The 17,863-nt window shown below is 36.1% G+C and overlaps 1 protein-coding gene across 9 annotated transcripts in view; it reads left to right on the top strand.

The window, feature by feature from the left end:
- Ppp1r12b (protein phosphatase 1 regulatory subunit 12B) overlaps positions 1 to 17,863 on the top strand; it is a 204,054-nt gene that overhangs the window by 48,047 nt on the left and 138,144 nt on the right. For 8 of the 9 annotated variants that reach the window (XM_026397107.2, XM_026397109.2, XM_026397105.2 and 5 more), the window contains exons 2-3: positions 9,520 to 9,650; positions 15,330 to 15,448. In XM_026397107.2, the coding sequence (XP_026252892.2) occupies positions 9,520 to 9,650; positions 15,330 to 15,448 (250 nt within the window). Of the gene's footprint in view, positions 1 to 4,163; positions 4,221 to 9,519; positions 9,651 to 15,329; positions 15,449 to 17,863 lie in introns of those variants that run through there. The other variant, XM_026397111.2, reaches the window with a different exon arrangement.

The following is a 17,863-nucleotide window of genomic DNA, read 5'->3' as shown; positions in this document are numbered from 1 at the left end:
ACCTAGGAAGTCTTGTTCTGTAGTCTGTGCTCTTAACTGATACACTGTACAGGATATGGTTGTATGATTATTTTCCCTAATACCTTTGGCCACATAGAACTATAGTCCCATGGGGTGGAGGGTATGATAATAAGTGATAGGGATAATGGTCCATACTAGCTTTGACTATAAAAAATTCTTGATGAAAATATGCTGCGTTTAAAAAAAAAAAAGCCTCTTGTTTAATATCTCCTTTTAGGGATGAACTTTGGTGCACTGACTTGTACTTTCTGCGAATTTACACTTGCTGAAGTTTCTTTGTGGCTTTCACCCCTTACCAAGCTCAGGTCTCAGAACTGCCTGCCTTCTTTCCCCCAAGCTTACTTGACAGCTATGGAGCATTGCCCATGCCTTAGCTTTCAGGCTGTACTCTTGTGGCTTGTGAAACACTTGTTTATGGGCACAGAGTGATCTGGAGTTAAATAGAAAAATCCCTCTCCATGGAACAGCAATTTACTTTACATGCCAAGTTGGCAGCAGAGTAGACCTTTGGGGGGCTGTGGTTAAGACAGGTAGCCAAGATATGAGGGAGGTTTCTAATCCAGACTCATGCTAATAAACAGAATGGTAACCAAAGCACTTTAGTGGGACCTTTATGTTTTCTGTTTAATCTAGTTATGAGTGACCAACTCAAATTGACCAATTGACCCTTTGAAATTATTGTAGGACTACATCAATAACAAATCGCTAAAGCAGTTTTTAAGGAGATGGTATCAGGTATTAGAAATAGTCCATGAGCCAGGTGGTGTCTTGACCCTGGCCTGGGAACTCTATTTTGGATGCCTCTATATTGGTAAGATGAAAGCATTCAGGTGGCTCTTCAACTCAATATGTGACCTAGGCTAAGTTTCTCCATTTTTAAATGAAAAATCCTAATGCTTTTTATACCAGCTACCATCTTCTTTCCTTCCTTTAAAGCTTTAAGAATCTTTTTCAAGGACTTCCTTTGATCTATTTAAGAAAATCATTGAGTTGTTTAGTATTCAGCTCTTATATGCAGAATTTAAAAGAAGGTAATGCCAAAGGAACTTTTTTGCTTATATCCAAATGTTATATTTACTCAGCTACATATATTCCTTTGACTTAAGACAAAGTTGTACTGGAATTTTTATCACAATTATTAGGCTTCATTTATTGTTTCTCAAAATTAGGATTATTAGTGAGTTAACAAAATAAGAGATTTGGAGATTAGAACTATAAATCTTCTGTTTGAACCATGAGCTTTGAGAAGATGCCTTTATTTTCTGGGCCCTTTCTTTAGTCTTCTTTTTCTTCACCTTAACAAAACCTGCCTTGATGATAAGAGTGTGATCAAATATGTAGAATTTTGTATAGTACAAAAGTTGACAAGGTGATACTGTAAGACAACTTAATAAGTTTTTCTTCATTTAGGTGAAGACATGGGGTAGAGAAAGATGAGGGAAATATTATTTTAAAGGCAGGTTGTTGGCACATTTATAGCAGGCCTTGTTAGAATCTAGAATGAACATATTTTTTGAAATATAAGTTTTGTTAACCTTTAGGCAATATGATACTTTTAATTGAAGGAAGATATTCTCTGGTCTCATTTGTAAATGTGTGCACTCTTGGGGCAATATGCCAGCCTACTGAGAACAAAAATCTTAATCAGTGTGGCACTGCATGGAAAATTCTTTACTTATGCTGTCTGTCTTGGCTATCTCTGTTGAAAGGCCCAGATCTGTTTCCAGAGCCTGTCTGACCACTGAGTACATAATCAGATATAGTTCTCACCATCTGGGAGCCAAACTGTCTCTGCCAGTGGGGTTGTGAGTTTTTCACGCAGGGCTGACAGTTGCTGGGGTCACCTGTCATGTTGGAGCAAACTGCTATTATGATTCTCACGTAAGCAATAGTTACACTGTACCATGACTGGAACAGAGAGTCAGGTACTTGGAAGGATTGAGTTAAGTGCTGGGTCAGACAATCATAACTACTAGTATGTTAAAGTCTTTTCATAGTGGTGATCTGATGATGATGATGATGGAGATTTCAAGATTTACTGATTGATTTATTACCTTTGTCACCTTTAGTTTACTTGACATATGATGAAGCGTGCCTAGGAGCTAAGGGACTTTGGGTTTAGAGATGTTGGGATTCACAGAGAACTCATAAATCAATACCTTTGTTTTAGTTTCAGCCCTCAGCCAGAATCTCTTCAGTGAAATGCCTAATGTGAGAATTAAGGTCAGAGCTTTCTGGATTTTTCTATTTGACTTAAATTGGTTAAAAAACCAAGAAAATTCTACTTAATGTAGTTGTTGTTCTAGAAGGTGGCATAAAAAATTGTGTGTGTGTGGGGTGATCCTTTTCATCTGGCGAAGAAGAGATCAATCACTGCTGAGGAAAAAGTGAGAATATGGCAGACTCTCGAGGTTCTGATTCCCTACTCTTTGTCCATTGGATTTGTTTCTGGTTCCTTCTGTAATAGATTGCCATAGACTTGGTGACTTAAAATAACAGAAAATTATTCTCTTCAGTTCTGGAGGCCAGAAGCCTTTTCAAGGTATCAGCAGGGCAGTGTGGCTTGTTTGCAGGCGCCACACCTTGCATATTGGTTCATCTGTCGGTGGACTATTGGCTTCTTCCACATTTTAGCTAGTGGGAATAATGCTTCTGTGAACATGGTGAACAAATCTCTCTGTAAGACCCTGATTTCAGTTCTTCTGAGTATCTACCCTCAATTCTGTTTTTGAATAGAATGGAAATGGTTATTTTTGATTTTTTGAGGAATTGCCATACTGTTTTCCATAGATGCTACACCATTTTATGTTCCCCTTAGCAGTGCACAGTGTTTTAATTTCCCCTCATCCTTGACACCATAATTGTTCTTCTTCCTTTTTTTTGTTATTTTTTTTTTTGAAAGTAGCCATCCTCATATGAGTGTGAGGTGGTGTATTGATGTAGTTTTAGCTTACATTTCCTTAATGACTAGTGATGTTGTCCATCTTTTCATGGCTTTTGGCCATTTGTATATCATTTGTAAACATGGAGACATGTCTTTTCAACTCTTTTGCCCATTTTTGAATTTCAGGATTTTTTTTATTATTGAATTTTAGGTGTTCCCTATATATTCAGGATATTATTTCTATTGGATACATGGTTTGCAGTTCTTTTCCCCATACTGAGGATTGTCTTTGATAATTGGTGATGTCTTTTGTTGTATTCTCACAACACATTTGTCAGCATGGTTTGTTGAAATCAAGGCAAACATGGTCTGAAAAACCCAAACTAAGTTAGGCCACTCTAAGCCCAGCTTCTAATGTAGCAACTGCCCAGGCACCTGGAGCTGGGTTTTGTGGGAAAGAGTTGTTCACAGGCTGATGCAGGTAACATTAGCATTTTTCGGAGACATAGCAGCAAGGTCAGCTCTTAAAGCCAGCACTTGGTGGTGGTGACAGTTGCAGGCTATTTTGGGAACCAAGGAGGCTTTGTTTTGGAAGGCCTCTGTGTACTCCCAGATTTAACTCTGGCATTGATCAAGCATCAGCCACTTTTGCCTTTGATATAGAGAGAGCAATATCAGGTGCAGTAGAAGTATCATAGTGCTCTTTCCCTGTTTTATTGGTAAAAGCAAGTATTTTCCCTTGGAAAAAGTCCTTGTCAGAGAAATGTGACATGCCAATTTTAGGAAGCTTTAACTGGTAGTTTTTTAGAATATTTTTCTAGACTAATATTTAGTCATATCTCCATTTCTTAGGGAGCTTAGATCAAGTTGATATTTTAGTAATCTTCTGTATGTCTTCAGGAGTACGAAATAGAAGGAAAAGGACTTAAGGAAGTTAAATCAGAAGGCATTTGACTTAAAATCAAAGAATTTCCCTGTCATTGTCATGGGTAATATCAAAAGCTTGTTTAGCCTCCTTCTCAAGAAAAGGAAAGGCTCTTTGTCTGGAGGATCAGGATAGCTGTGGGTGGAGGCCCTGGACAAGGTTTTACAGCTGGGCGAATCTGCTCATGCACCATGCTTCTGATGTGAATGAGTCAGCAGCACAGCTGCAGATGGAGTGGGCAGAAGGACATCTAAATTTAGTCATTATTCACTTGAGAAGGTTTTCAGGGACCATTCGTCTCTCATCCATGCTTTAGTCATAGTCCTTCTTCTGGATTCCAAAAAAGAAGAGAGGGAGGGAGGGAGAAATAGTCAATCCAAGGTATTTCATGTGAGTAAATACCTTCTAATTCTCTTGATTGGTATTACAAGAGGGATTCTCTTCCAATTTAACCATGGTGCATACTCTTTCATTCAGGTAGTTCCTGAATTTAGGAACTCACAGGACTTTGAACATCAGAGAGGGAGTTTTCTGAAGTTAGACTTACGAACAAGCTCCCAAGTCTTGCTAATTCAAAGACATTTTTAATTAAACCACTTTTCTCCCATAAGCTAATGGAGGTTCGGGAGGGCTTTGACCGGTGAGGAGTAAATACATCTTGTGTGTGGTTTCTTCCTGGGGAAGTTGCTATTTTGTAATACTGTTGGCTCAGAAACACCTGTTTTTCCAAAGACCTGTCTTCTTTAATGTGAGGTGGGTGGTCCTCCCAGCACCATTGATAAGTATGCTGGTATTTTGTTAAATACTCCACGAAAGGTTATATGTATTGGCAGAGCCAGCACACAAACACCATCTTCTGACCCCACAGCTGGTGCTTTTTACTGTATACAGTCGTCTTTGTGGAGAATGATTTGAGCAGTTCAATTATTTTATTGTCTCTAAATTAATTCCTTTGAGACTAATGGTATCAGATTAGGCCAGTTTTTTATTGCTGTTCTCTCAAACTTCCTTGCAGTGTTATTCCTATAAAAATGCTGTATCAGGGATTTGAAATTTATAGACAACAATGTCACAAAATTGAAAAAGAGAACTGAAGTAGTGATGGAATGAAAGAGATTAAAAAACAGAAAGAGGGGCTGGGGTTGTGGCTCAGCGGTAGAGTGCTCGCCTCGCACATGCAAGACCCTGGGTTCCAGCCTCAGCACCACATAATAAATAAGTGAAATAAAGGTATTGTTTCCAACTACAACTAAAAAATAAATATTAAAAAAAAAACCAAACAGAATATGTTAAGAGGGAAGGAAAGAGAAAAGGCAGATTTTTCCCATTCTCTAGTTTTGGGATTTATTTTAGGCCTTCTGGAATGGGCTGCTAACATCTTCAAAATACAAAGAATGACCTTGGAAACATTGGCTTCCAAAAGTCTGCCTGGTGGTAGTGTGGCCACCAGAGCTGTTTTTAGATTTCTTTCAGAGCCAAAGACATTTTACAACCAAGTAAAAGTAACTGACCTAACTGTCCTGGGCTATATAAATTAAGATTGCACATTTGGTCATTTTGATGGAGGTGTTATTATTAAGGTTAATATTTAGCACAGTCCCTAAAATACTGTCTTCTCCTTTTACTTTAGTGCCCTTTTGAAAAGTGCTCTGCTGTAATTTGAGTGTGCGCCCCCAAAGTTCATATATTGAATCTTAATTCTTTTTTTTTATTGTTGGTGGTTCAAAATATTACATAGTTCTTAATACATCATATTTCACAATTTGATTCAAGTGGGTTATGAACTCCCAATTATACCCCATATACAGATTGCTGAATCACATCAGTTACCCTTCCATTGATTGACAAATTGCCTTTCTAGTGTCTGATGTATTCTGCTGTCTGTCCTATTCTCTACTATCCCCCCTCCCCTCCCCTCCCCTCCCCTTTTCTCTCTCTACCCCTTCTACTGTAAATCATTTCTTCGATTTGTATTATCTTGTCTTACCCCTCCTTTCCTCTTATATGTCCTTATGTATAACCCTGAGGATCGCCTTCCATTTCCATGCGATTTCCCTTCTCACTCCCTTTCCCTCCCACCTCTCATCCCTGTTTAATGTACATCTTCTTCTCAAGCTCTTCTCAAGCTCTTCGTCCCTACCCTGTCCTAAGAATCTTAATTCTTCAATGCAGCAGTTTTGGAGTTGGGGCTAGAGGAAGAATTTTGGGTCCCAAGCGGGGTAGGGCTCTTATAAATGGTCTAATGCCTTTCCCATGGGAAGGGATTAGGAATCTGGTCCCTGTTTCTCTCTAACATTCCCACTTGTCCTTCTACTTCTCACTGTGAGTTAAAGTAGAACAAGATTCTCACCAGATGCTGACACCCAATCTTCAGCTTCTCAGCCTTCGGCACAATTAGCCTAAATAAAACTCCTTCCTTTATAAATTTCCCAGGCTTTTTTTTTTTTTTTTTTTTTTTTTTTTTAAATAGCAACAGAAGATGGGTTAAGGCATGCCCACTTCCATTTTTTCACTTAAAGGCTTTTATTTAGGTTTTAGTGAGTTACTCTGAAATGAGTTGACTAGACCTTGCCATATGGAATTGCAGACTCAGACATACAACATGTGACCAATGTAATGAGAAGCATAATTACAAATAGTTAATGCCTTATAGAAGTAAAGGAAGAGTAAGGAGGGAATTGAAGTTGATAAACCTTGAAAGCCTCATAGAAGAAATTAATTTTTATAGCTGCTTTTTGAAAAAGAGACAGTAATGAACATTGGCTATGAGTCATCTGACCTCAAAAGGTCAAGTTGGAGGAATATATTATATTGCATCAAATCAAATCTAGCTTGATATGTTTAGCTAATCTCAGTAATTGTTAGAAGATTATCGTATGGTCTGGGAAAAATTAACAAAGATGCTTTTTGTGACCAGAGTTAGTTAATTAAATTTTCACTTAATTTGGATCAAGCTTTTTCAGCCATGCCCCTGCTTTTGCGCAGGATTGACAGGAGGTTTATCTCTGGAAGGAATTCCCATAAACGCCCTTGGTGTGATGGTATTACTTGGATCCTGTAGTTACAGGGGTTCTCTGGAGTTCCAAGGTCAATTCTTCTCACAATAATCTTTTGCTGTTTTAAACAGTTGCTCATCATCACCGTAAAATATCCTTGGTATAGTGGTTCTCAAACTGTTTGATCTCCAGTTTCTTTTATACTTAAAAATTTATAAATAACCCCCCCCTAAAATTTGTGTCCCTATTGGTTATTATATTTTTTTGAGAAATTAAAAAATATATACTTTTTAATACATTAAAATACAACAGCCTGCTGGGTGTTGTGGCACATGCCTGTAATCTCAGTGATCTGGGAGGCTGAGTCAGGAGAATCGAAAGTTCAAAGCCAGCCTCAGCAACTTATCGAGGCCCTAAGCAACTTAAGCAAGACCATGTCTCAAAATAAAAAATAAAAAGAGGGGTGGGGATTTGACCCAGTGGTTAAGTACCCCTGAGTTCAATCAATCCCTAGTGCCTAAATAAATAAAATAACAGCAGCCCATTACATATTAGCATAAACTATATATTTTAATTAAAATAACTATACTTTTTTAAAACATCAGAAAGTGGCATTTTTTTTACATTCTTACAGATCCCTTTTAATATTTGCATCTAATCTGTTGTGACATCTTGTTTTACTTAAAATTCATAAAGAAAATCTAGTCTCACACAGATATATATTTGGAAAAATGAGGAGTATTTTAATAGCCTATTCAGACAATTGTGAATTTTGCTCTTGTGTACTATATCAAAACTCTAATTACTGGTAGTCTCTTAAATGTTAGTTGCAATGTGCAAGCTAATACCATATCAGTGGACTTGTTTTTACTCTGTCACATTAAAACCCATTGGTCAAGCTGGGAAAAGTGGTGCACACCTGTAATCACAGCGGCTCAGGAGGCTGAGATAGGAGAATTGTAGGTTCAAAGTCAGCCTCAGCAACTTTAGTGAGGCCCTGAACAACTTAGCAAGGCCCTGTTTTGAAATATAAAATAAAAAGGGCTCAGTGATTAAGCACCCATGGGTTCAGTATAAAAACAAAAAAAATTGGATTAACTTGTATTTTGAATGTATGTTTTCCCCATGCCCAATTTTTTATTACCATGCATTTGGTTTTTGGAAAACACAGGTTCATTGTGTTAAGCAGATCTTCCAAATGTAAACACATTATAATTCTTTATATAATATTAACAAACACACTTGTTGGTAGTCCCATTGTGAACATCAGCAGAATATTAGGAAGCTTTCAATTACATGGTGGTAGTTTTTATTTCGCAAAATTCCTGTTTTCACTTGCATGGCCAAATTCTACCACTGACACAAATACTAGTTATTTTATTTGAGGTGAGAATATTAGTTATTTTATTTGAGGTGAGAAGCTCACTTTTTTCATTTTTAAGCCTGAGGAACAATGAGTTATCTGTCAGTTATTCTTTTGAGTAGAAGTAGTGTTTTATGAAAAAAGTAGGTAGTTCATCTGGCAAATCAAACACATACACAAATGCTTTTTCTAGAAACAACAATCATACTTCAGTTCCACAGAAGTGCTGCAAATATACTTCCTATTTTATCACAGAGTAATAAAAAGACTAATATTCAAGGATTTAGATTTAATAAAATTAGTAATTTTTACTGCCTCATCAAGGTCATTCCTAAGTGGAATTAGCTTTTTTGGTGCTGTTGCCTTGATTTCTGCTAAGGCATGAGCAGTTTTACCCAACATTGCTTTTGCATCATTAGTGCAGATGTCAAAACAATGAAAAAAGTATAAAATCTCCTAATATTATTGTGAAAATAATTTTGATTTGGTTAATGGATTTTTTTCTCAGTTGAAATTTTGATTGATTGATTGATTATTTATTTAAAGAAGAGGGTCCATAGGTGAGTTTTTAAAAAGCGTCTCATTTGTCCGAGTCCTGAAATATCTCAAGTGTTTTAGGACCATCTAAACCTGATATAATGATTATCTTTGTCACCATGAACCTTCTACCTCCATTTTGTTCTGTAGATTATCAAGAGAGCTTTTCAGTTTTTGTAGATCTCATTGCTATTTGTGACTCTTTTCTTCTAGACTGATAGGCCTAAAGCCTTTATTTAAAACCCTTCTGCATTCTTCCCTAATTTCTGGTAGGAGGTGGGCAGATAAGGATCCCTGATCATCTGTAACTATAAACATCCTTTGCCATATTGTTTGAAGCCATTCAGAAAATACATGAAAAAAAATACATTTCTTTCATTTGAAATGATCCCCCTTTAGTAATCCTATAGTCTTAAACTATAACTTCCTACTGAGAAAATTACATCTGATAGTATGTGATTATTTTCCTTTAAACTTTGTAAGCAAATCAGTACTTATCAAATTTCTAACATGCTTTCCTTTGTATATTATAATGATGAAACAGCTTACCCATTTAGAAATCATTTTTACCCACTTCAGAAATCAATTTTATAATTAATCAAATTAGTACTATAAATAATAGTCCTATAGCACTTCTAAGTTTATAAGTCATGTTCTGCACATTTAGTTTGAAAAACATAAAAATTAATGTATTATTAGAACTGCTGGATATTGTCATGTCCAGAGTGGTGCCTATCACATAGTACAACTCAATAAATTATTGTTGAATAAATGAATGGACTTTTCTTTTCAGGCCTGTATTGATGAAAATTTGGACATGGTGAAGTTTCTGGTTGAGAACAGAGCCAATGTAAACCAGCAAGACAATGAGGGATGGACACCCCTTCATGCAGCAGCTTCCTGTGGCTATCTCAACATAGCAGAGTGAGTTTCTGTTTGGGTTTGGTAGGAATAACCTTCATTTCTCTGCTCATAGAATTTGGATTTCATAAATAGTCATAATCTCTGTTATTAATTGCAAATTCACGAAGTTGACTATTTTTAAAGGCTAATTGATTGTATGTTTTACATAATTGCTAAATCTATAGTTTCTTAGTTGAAAGTTTTTGTTTGCTTTCATCTTCATATAATTTGTATTTGCTGGATTATGCAGTTAGATTCTGTCTGGTGCACTTTCTGGATTCACTTCTGAAGAACTCTAGCAGGGCACATGTATAAGCAGGCTGCAATTTTTTTTCTGGATGCCTTTATAAACCTGTTGTTTTTGTTTGTTTTTTAAATCAGTGTTTACAATGGAGTTTCATTCATCCATAAAAAAGAATGAAATTGTGTCAAATGCAGGAAAATGGATGGAACTTGAGAGTATTCCGTTAAGCAAAATAAGCCAAACTCAGAAAGTAAAAATTCATGTTTTCTCTAATATGTGAAAGCTAGAGTAGAAAAAAGGAAAACAAGTAGGGTGAGAATCTCATGAATCAAAGGAGATCAGTAGAGTAGAGGAAAGAGACCAGGGAGAGGAAGGAGAAAGAAAGGAAAATATTGGTGAATGATTTTGACCAAATTATATTGTTATATTGTGTGCATAAACAAATATGTAAACAGATCCCACCGTTATAACAACTATAATGTACCAGTATAAATATGGAGGGGAAAAAAAAATCAATGCTTAAGGCCTAGGGTTGTAGCTTAGTGGTAGAGCACTTGCCTAGCATGTGTGAAGCACTGGGTTCAATTCTCAGGTCTATCAACAGTTTAAAAAAATTTTAAAAAATCCATGCTTAATACAAACAAAGGTGAAAATAACTGGTATGCTGGTATTTAGTAGAAGAAAGAACCTAAACATGTAGAACCAAGGAAGGGTAGAGATTGACATGTGTTCTCTACATTGGTTGAATGGATATGTTTAATAAAATAACAGTAGTAGCTATTAACTTCCATGACAACTAGTTGCCCCTCCCTTGGGCAGAAGAATTCTGACTACATTATGTCTGAGATATAAGAGGCACTAAAAAAGTCTCTCTTATAAGAAAGAATGATCAGGAAGGTTATTTTTACTTAGGAAAGAGGCTTTGGTGGTTGAAACATCTTTAAAATGAAGCAATTGAGTATATTCTAGATGAGGGAAAATTTATATTGATACAATAAATTCTTTATCACAATGTGTGTGGCCCTTTAGAAATGAGATTGCTTGTTTTAAGGCCTTTTTCAGTGATTATGATTAGAGCTCCATTACATCTCTCAATAAGAGATAAATAATAGCAATCAGAAGTGAGAATGACATTGGCAGCTATATAGAGGTCTGAGAATAGCTTCCCACAGAATCTGATTTGCCCACATTTCCTGTGGGAGACCCTGTCTTAAGCCAGGGATGTTCATTGGGAGAAGTTAAACAAAGGGGTTCGGGGCTGGGGAAACAGTAGGCAGCATCACTGGGTTGCTTGTTCAAAGAAGCAGAGGACTGCTCAGTCTGAAAGCTGAAAGAAATGAATAGTGTAGTTTCTTGCCTCTTATTTCCTTACTGTATTCTAAATTAGTAAAAGTCAGCTACCTCTTTATCCCCTAGGCTGTCCCCATTTCAGAATCTCATAGGAAAGGCTCCCATTCTCAGCCTTATTCACCAGTGCCAGCATTTTGATGTCCAAGAGTTAAAGAGATTTCTTTGTCAAATAAATTTGATTTTATTTAATAAGAAATACAGAACATATTGGCCCTGCATTTTTGAGAATTGATTAATTTGTTCAGGTGGCATGTTTGTGATATTTGAGCTACCAAATCTCGTTACATTCAAGAATTCACTTCTTTTCATCCCCCTCCCCTCCACACATACTTTTCTAGAGGAGCTTATGCTTAGAATTAGGATCATTGTGTTGGTTGGCATCACACTCCTGTGAAATTGAGTACAGATGAATGATTTTAATGAGACTTTTTAAATAGTAGTTATTTTAATTCATTTTTAAAACATAGTTCCTTTAGAAAAATGTTCAAAATTCAGAAATCTCCTGCACAAATATTACCCTGAATGAAGTGAATCTATCAGTTACTATTTCTTCATCTAATTATTACAAATTAGATCTATGAAAGTTTGATGATGATTGACCTGATATAGACCAGAATCCATTGCAGAGCTGGAGTGGTAGTAGGGATGACCTTCTCTTTCATTATGTATATTGTTACTAGACAGATTTTGTTTTTATGGTCATTTTTTTTTCAATATGTAGCCTTTTTTTTTTTTTTTTTTTTTTTTTTTTTTGCATTACTGGGGATCAAAGCCCAGGCCTCCTGAATGCCAGGCAAGTGCTCTACCACTGAGCTATACTCCAAGCCCTTATTATTTTTATTTTGAAACATGATCTCACTAAGTTGTCCAGGTTAGCCTCCTAGTTTCTAGGATTTCAGGCATGTGCCACCATGCCAGACTGTGGCATTATTTTTTATATGATGAAAAACAATTGTTTATACTATTCAATTTGGCCTCAGAGCCAATGAAGAATGTTTCAGTTAAGATCAGTCCCTGGCCATCTTGTCATTTTTCTTTTTTTTTGGGGGGGGGGCATTGGGAATTGAACCCAGGGGTGCTTTACCACTGAGCCACATTGCCAGTCCTTTTTATTTTTTATTTTGAGAGAGGGTCTTACTACATTGCTTAGGGTTTCACTGAGTTGCTGAGTCTCGCTTCAAACTTACAATCATTCTGTTTCAGCCTCCTGAGTTGCTGGAATTATAGGTGTATGTCACTGCACCTGGCCTCTTTTTGTATCTTAAAGATCTTACATTTTGCATTCTTATTCCCAGGATCATTAGGAACTCTAATTTTCACAGAAGTAGAAAAGAATAAAAAGTAAACCGACTTTCTAGGAAGAATCAAATACATTCTATTTCATGTTCTGTGATGAATTTTTTGTCTCATGTTTGTACTCGGTATGGTACATCAAAATGAGGTTTAGAGGTTATTTTTTTCCTCATTTCAACTTAAGTTGAGGCTTAATATTAGTTAACTGGGTATTAGATTTTTAAAAAATATTTATTTTAGTTATAACAATATCTTTTTTTAAAAAAAATTTTAGTGTGGTGCTGAGGATCTAGTAGCTGGTTTGATAGGGCCTCAGTAAATGTTTGTTAATTTCAATTAACAAACTGGTGCCTAAAATGGTGCCTTACCATTGAGCCATATCCTGACCCTTTTTATTTTGTATTTTGAGACAGGGCTGTGCCTCATGCATGATAGGCGAGCATTCTACCTCTGACCCCCAACCCCAGCCCTGGGTATTAGATTTTTATTATCAATAGTGTTTGTTTAACTTAGAAGTAGCAGATTGACCCAAGGGTGAAACATTTAGTTTGGCTTTATGGTTTATTGGGATGCTACATTTAATTTCCTTTCTTTCTCCCATAAAAAGTAGCAAAAAGGCCTTTTATCAGTAATGCATTAGAAAGAATAGGAAGGCTTTATTTTCTAAGGACATATATATTGAGCTAATAGTTATTTCTGAGCCTCTGGACACCTATAAGGATCCTTAGGGTAAAGTAGATACTATTTCATAGGTTGACATTTATTCTTGTTCAGGTAAAAGTGTAAAACTAAAGAAGATTTACTTTTTTCCCTAAAACAGGATAATATGGGAAAATAGAGACAGTGAAGAGGGCACAGTTGTGGCCCTCACATTGCTTTGAGTGCTCCTGTGTTCTCATCAAGCTGCAGTGTGGGGTGGTGTGAGAGGAAGGCAAGAGAGAATTCAGTTAGTGAGAAGAGGCAAAGGTTTGAGAAGAAGAAACTGTGTTCTATCCAGTGGAGGAAACACTGAACTAAGGAGGAGAGCTGGGTGAGAGTGGGGTGTGTTTGGGAATAATAAGGGTTTTGTTTATAGTTTAGTCCCAACAAACATTTATTATGTGCTTATTATGTATATTATTTGTATTATGATTTTTCAGGGTGGGGGTATGTAAAAGGGAAGGAACCAGAAGAGCGGAGCCATTGAATATGGGGAAGTAAAAAAGAGAAACTGATGGACAGAATAGTGATATTTGATAGATTTAAGAATACAGATAGAGGGAGTTAACTCTGGAATTGAATAAGGTCTGTCTTCCCCTAAGGCTGTGAGAGAAGGAAGAAGACAGTTGAAAATTAGATGAATTGTGAATACCTTTAAGTTTTACATATGTGGAATTGATTATAAATTAACAAACATTTACTGAGGCCCTGTCAAACCAGCTACTAGGCACTGAGAAAGCAAAATCATGGTCTTAATCTAATTTTTATAGATTTTTTCTCCTTTGTCAATTCTTTGAATGTAGTGGCCATACATAGATTTTGGGTGGGTGTTACTGGGAGATTGAACCCAGAGGTGCTTTACCATTGAGCCATATCCTGAACCCTTTTTAGTTTGTATTTTGAGACAGGGTCTTGCTAAATTGCTTCGGGCCTCATTAAGTTGCTGAGGTTGGCCTCAAACTTTTGATCCTCCTGCCTCATCCTCCCAAGTTGCTGGGATTACAGGTGTGTGCCACAACGCCTGACCCATATATTATTTTTTAAAAATTTCCTACAGTGCCTAAAGTATGGTTCTCTGACCAATGACATTTATTAATTTTTCAATGAATTAAAGTCTAATTTGCAGCTTTTCTTTCCCTTTAAGTGTCTGTGAATATTTGCTAGAGCTCCCAGCATTATTTGGATTCGCACTGGCTCTGAAGTAGTTTGTTCTGGAGAAAAGGTGAATTAGACTTGAATTCAAAGACTGCTATTTTCCAGCTATGTGATTTTGAGAAAATTACTTAATATGTGTAGCCTCAGTTACTTAAAGGAGGATTAGTAATAACTACATTGCCTACTTCATGCCTAAGATTCATGATTTTGTTTGTGTGTGTGTGTGTGTGTGTGTGTGTGTGAAATCATTTTGAGAATAAAAGAGGACCCATGTAAGGTATTGAAATTATCAGTTTTTTCTTCTTTGGGATTAAGTATTCTATGTGGATTTAGAATCTCACCATTTATCACTTTAATGTTTCTTCTTCATGATTTAGTTTCCTCCAAAAGTACAGAAAATTTCACATACATGATTTGCTGAAGGGAAAGTTTTGTGAATGTATGATTTAAGATGATTTGTGCAAATTTTAATGCATACTTATTTTTCTATTTTCACATCCACAATACTACTTAGTAAACTCCAATGTGCACTTGGAAGTTTTCATTAGATTTATTTATTTATGTTGCTTTTAGGGGTTCTCTTTCATTCCTAATATTAAATGCAAGGTAAGTCCTTTTGGAAACCCTGTTTGGACTTCTGAGATGGTGGACATGTTTTAAAGACTACATGGTATTTAGAAACTTCTTGCTGTCCACTGGAGTGAGAGAGAGACTGGGAGTTAGGTATATGACTATGAAAGAAATCCTACTATTGACATTGCTCTTTTCAGGAAATGGAGAAACTTCCAGCTCTAATTATTAAAGGCTAATGAAGTTGAAAATTAATAATGAAACACCTTATTTGGGGCCATATTTAAAGCCCTGAAATAGGCCTTGCTCTACACAGAACTCCATATGCACAAGTATAAGTTAATATTAGATTGACAGAGATAATATTCATCCTGAGTCTTGTTGCACAGGTATTTCATTAACCATGGAGCCAGTGTGGGTATGGTGAATAGTGAAGGTGAGGTCCCTTCTGACCTTGCAGAAGAGCCAGCCATGAAGGATCTTCTTCTGGAACAAGTAAAGAAGCAAGGTAACCTAGAGACTATGCTGGGCCCAGAGGGACTCTCTGCCCCCTGTAGAACATAATTTTTTTTGTTGGTTAAAACTTTTGATTATCATATAACAGGAAAGGATTAGATCTGTCTGTACAGCATTAATCAACTACCAACATCATGTAACAACTCAACAAGAATAGGCGAAGTGCCAAAAGAATGGCTAGTCATTCCTGGTTTTTGCCATTCTGAGGTTGTATACTCACTGGATAGGTAGAAGTAACCTGTGAACTTTTTTATCAGTGCATATATGTTGTTAGATTTGCTACACATTGTGGAGTTCAAAGAAAGGGATGGGATACAGTGTGGCCACATTCATTTTGTAACTTTGCATCTTTTTTCTTGAGAACAGAAGTTGATACTAGTAAAATATATTTATTGTAATTTCTGAAATGATCTTTATATTAATCTTAAAATTATTCTGGTAGTTTAATCAAGTTAGGAATATAATTTAGAAGAATATGCTCTAAAAAGGTTTTTTTTGTTTTGTTTGTTTGTTTTGGTAGTTTTAGAAGAATTCATTTCAGGGAATGGGGTAGGATTCTCCTACTAAAGGTCTCTGGGTTCTTTTAATTTAAAAATGTTGAATAACACTAGGCAGAGAACAGGAGAACAGGTCTTAGGGAATTCTGCTAGAACTGTCACAAAACTTTAGATGTGATTTGCAGTGCTGTTTTTGTTTTGTTTTGTTTTGGGGGAAAGGGAGTTGGTAAACAACCAGACCCACAATCTGTAGTTTATCCCAAAGGATTTAGCTCCAGGGACCTTTAAAGCAATCAGGGCCATCTGACCATGCCCATTCGTTTACAAGCTGCTTTTGTGCTACAGTAACAGAGTTAAGTAGTTCTTTTTGTTTGTTTGTTCTCTTTAGTTACACATAACAGTGGAATGTATTTTGTGTATCAAACATACAGGGAGTATAACTTCCCATTCTTGAAGTTGTACAATATGTGGAGTTACACTAGTCATGTATTCATATATGAACATAGGAAAGTTATGTCTGATTCTTTCTATTGTCTTTCCTATTTCTATCCCCCCCCTCCCTTCTTGTCATTCTCCTTTGTTTAATCCAATGAACTTCTATCCCCTCCTCCTTATTGTGAGTTAGCATCTGGATATCAAAGAGAACATTCAACCTTTGGTATTTTGGGATTGGCTTATTTCATTTAGCAAGAGAGTCTCCAGTTCCATCCATGCCATAATTTCATTCTTCTTTATGGCTGAGTACTATGCCATTGTATATATACCACAGAGTTGAGTAGTTCTAATATACCAGATGGCCAGCAAACCCAAAAATATTTAATATTTGACCCTTTATAGAAAGGATATTGCAAACCTACCTTAAAATAATGATGTTCTAGGTCAACAACTACTGTTTTTATTGCCTTCTACATATAGTTTTGTGCCCTATTGAACTGAAGGCTTTGGTGCTGTTTACCCTCCCATCTCACTCAGTTGCATCTTCTACAATATGTTTTACAATTTACAGATAATTTTTTAAACAAACCAGTTTTTAAAGTAGTTTTGGTTTGAGAATCTACTTTTCCTATTTTGATTGTTGACTCTTCAGTTAAGGATTATACTCTGTTGGAATAGACATTCATATGTATGCCTAACTTTGTAGCACTGTTAACTCCCCTTATAGTGTGTGGAATTCTGGTCTGTTCTTCACCCCTTCCTTTCCTCAGATTAGACAGAGATAATACTTAGGTAGCTCCCAGATTTTCATTTAAGAGTAGAAAGGGAGCAGACCAAGCACAGAAAAGACTGATAATGAAGGTGGAACTCTTTGAATGGGTATATTTATATTTGAGACATTTCATTATTTATATATCAGGGAGTGCCCCATCTCAGCCCTTCTTCATTGGCATGGGTATTGGAGAGTGGTTGGTAAAGGGAGGAATTCTTGAAGTTCTTCCATCATGCTTTTGACTGTTTTTTTAGCCTGCAGATCACCTACTCATCTCTGAAGTATTATGTATAGCTTCAGGTCACTGTATTTTTCTGTATATGGAAACAAGCTTTAGAGATAGTTTATTTTAAAGTATGTCATACCTGAAACCAACATCTTTAATACTAACCTTTTGGTGTAATGAGTGGAAAAGAAAAACAGACAGGGATCAAGTATTTCAGAGTTCTAGCATCACTAATGTGTTTTGTAGCTTTAAGCAAGGCATTGAAACTTTTCATGTTTATTTCCTTATATGGTAAATGGGAATATTATACTCACTTCAAAGAATTGTTTGGAAACTGAAATGATATAACATAAAAGAACCTTGAAGTTTATAGCTTTGTACAAATATTATAAGTAAAAATAATATCCCCTCTGATTTTTATGTTCTGTTGAAAATGATTTAGGCATGTTTCCTCAATGGATCTGCATCACATAATAT

The sequence above is a fragment of the Urocitellus parryii genome, chromosome 9 (genome assembly GCF_045843805.1).
Source record: "Urocitellus parryii isolate mUroPar1 chromosome 9, mUroPar1.hap1, whole genome shotgun sequence".
Lineage (NCBI taxonomy): Eukaryota > Metazoa > Chordata > Mammalia > Rodentia > Sciuridae > Urocitellus > Urocitellus parryii.
This window is presented reverse-complemented; position numbering and strand designations above follow the sequence as displayed.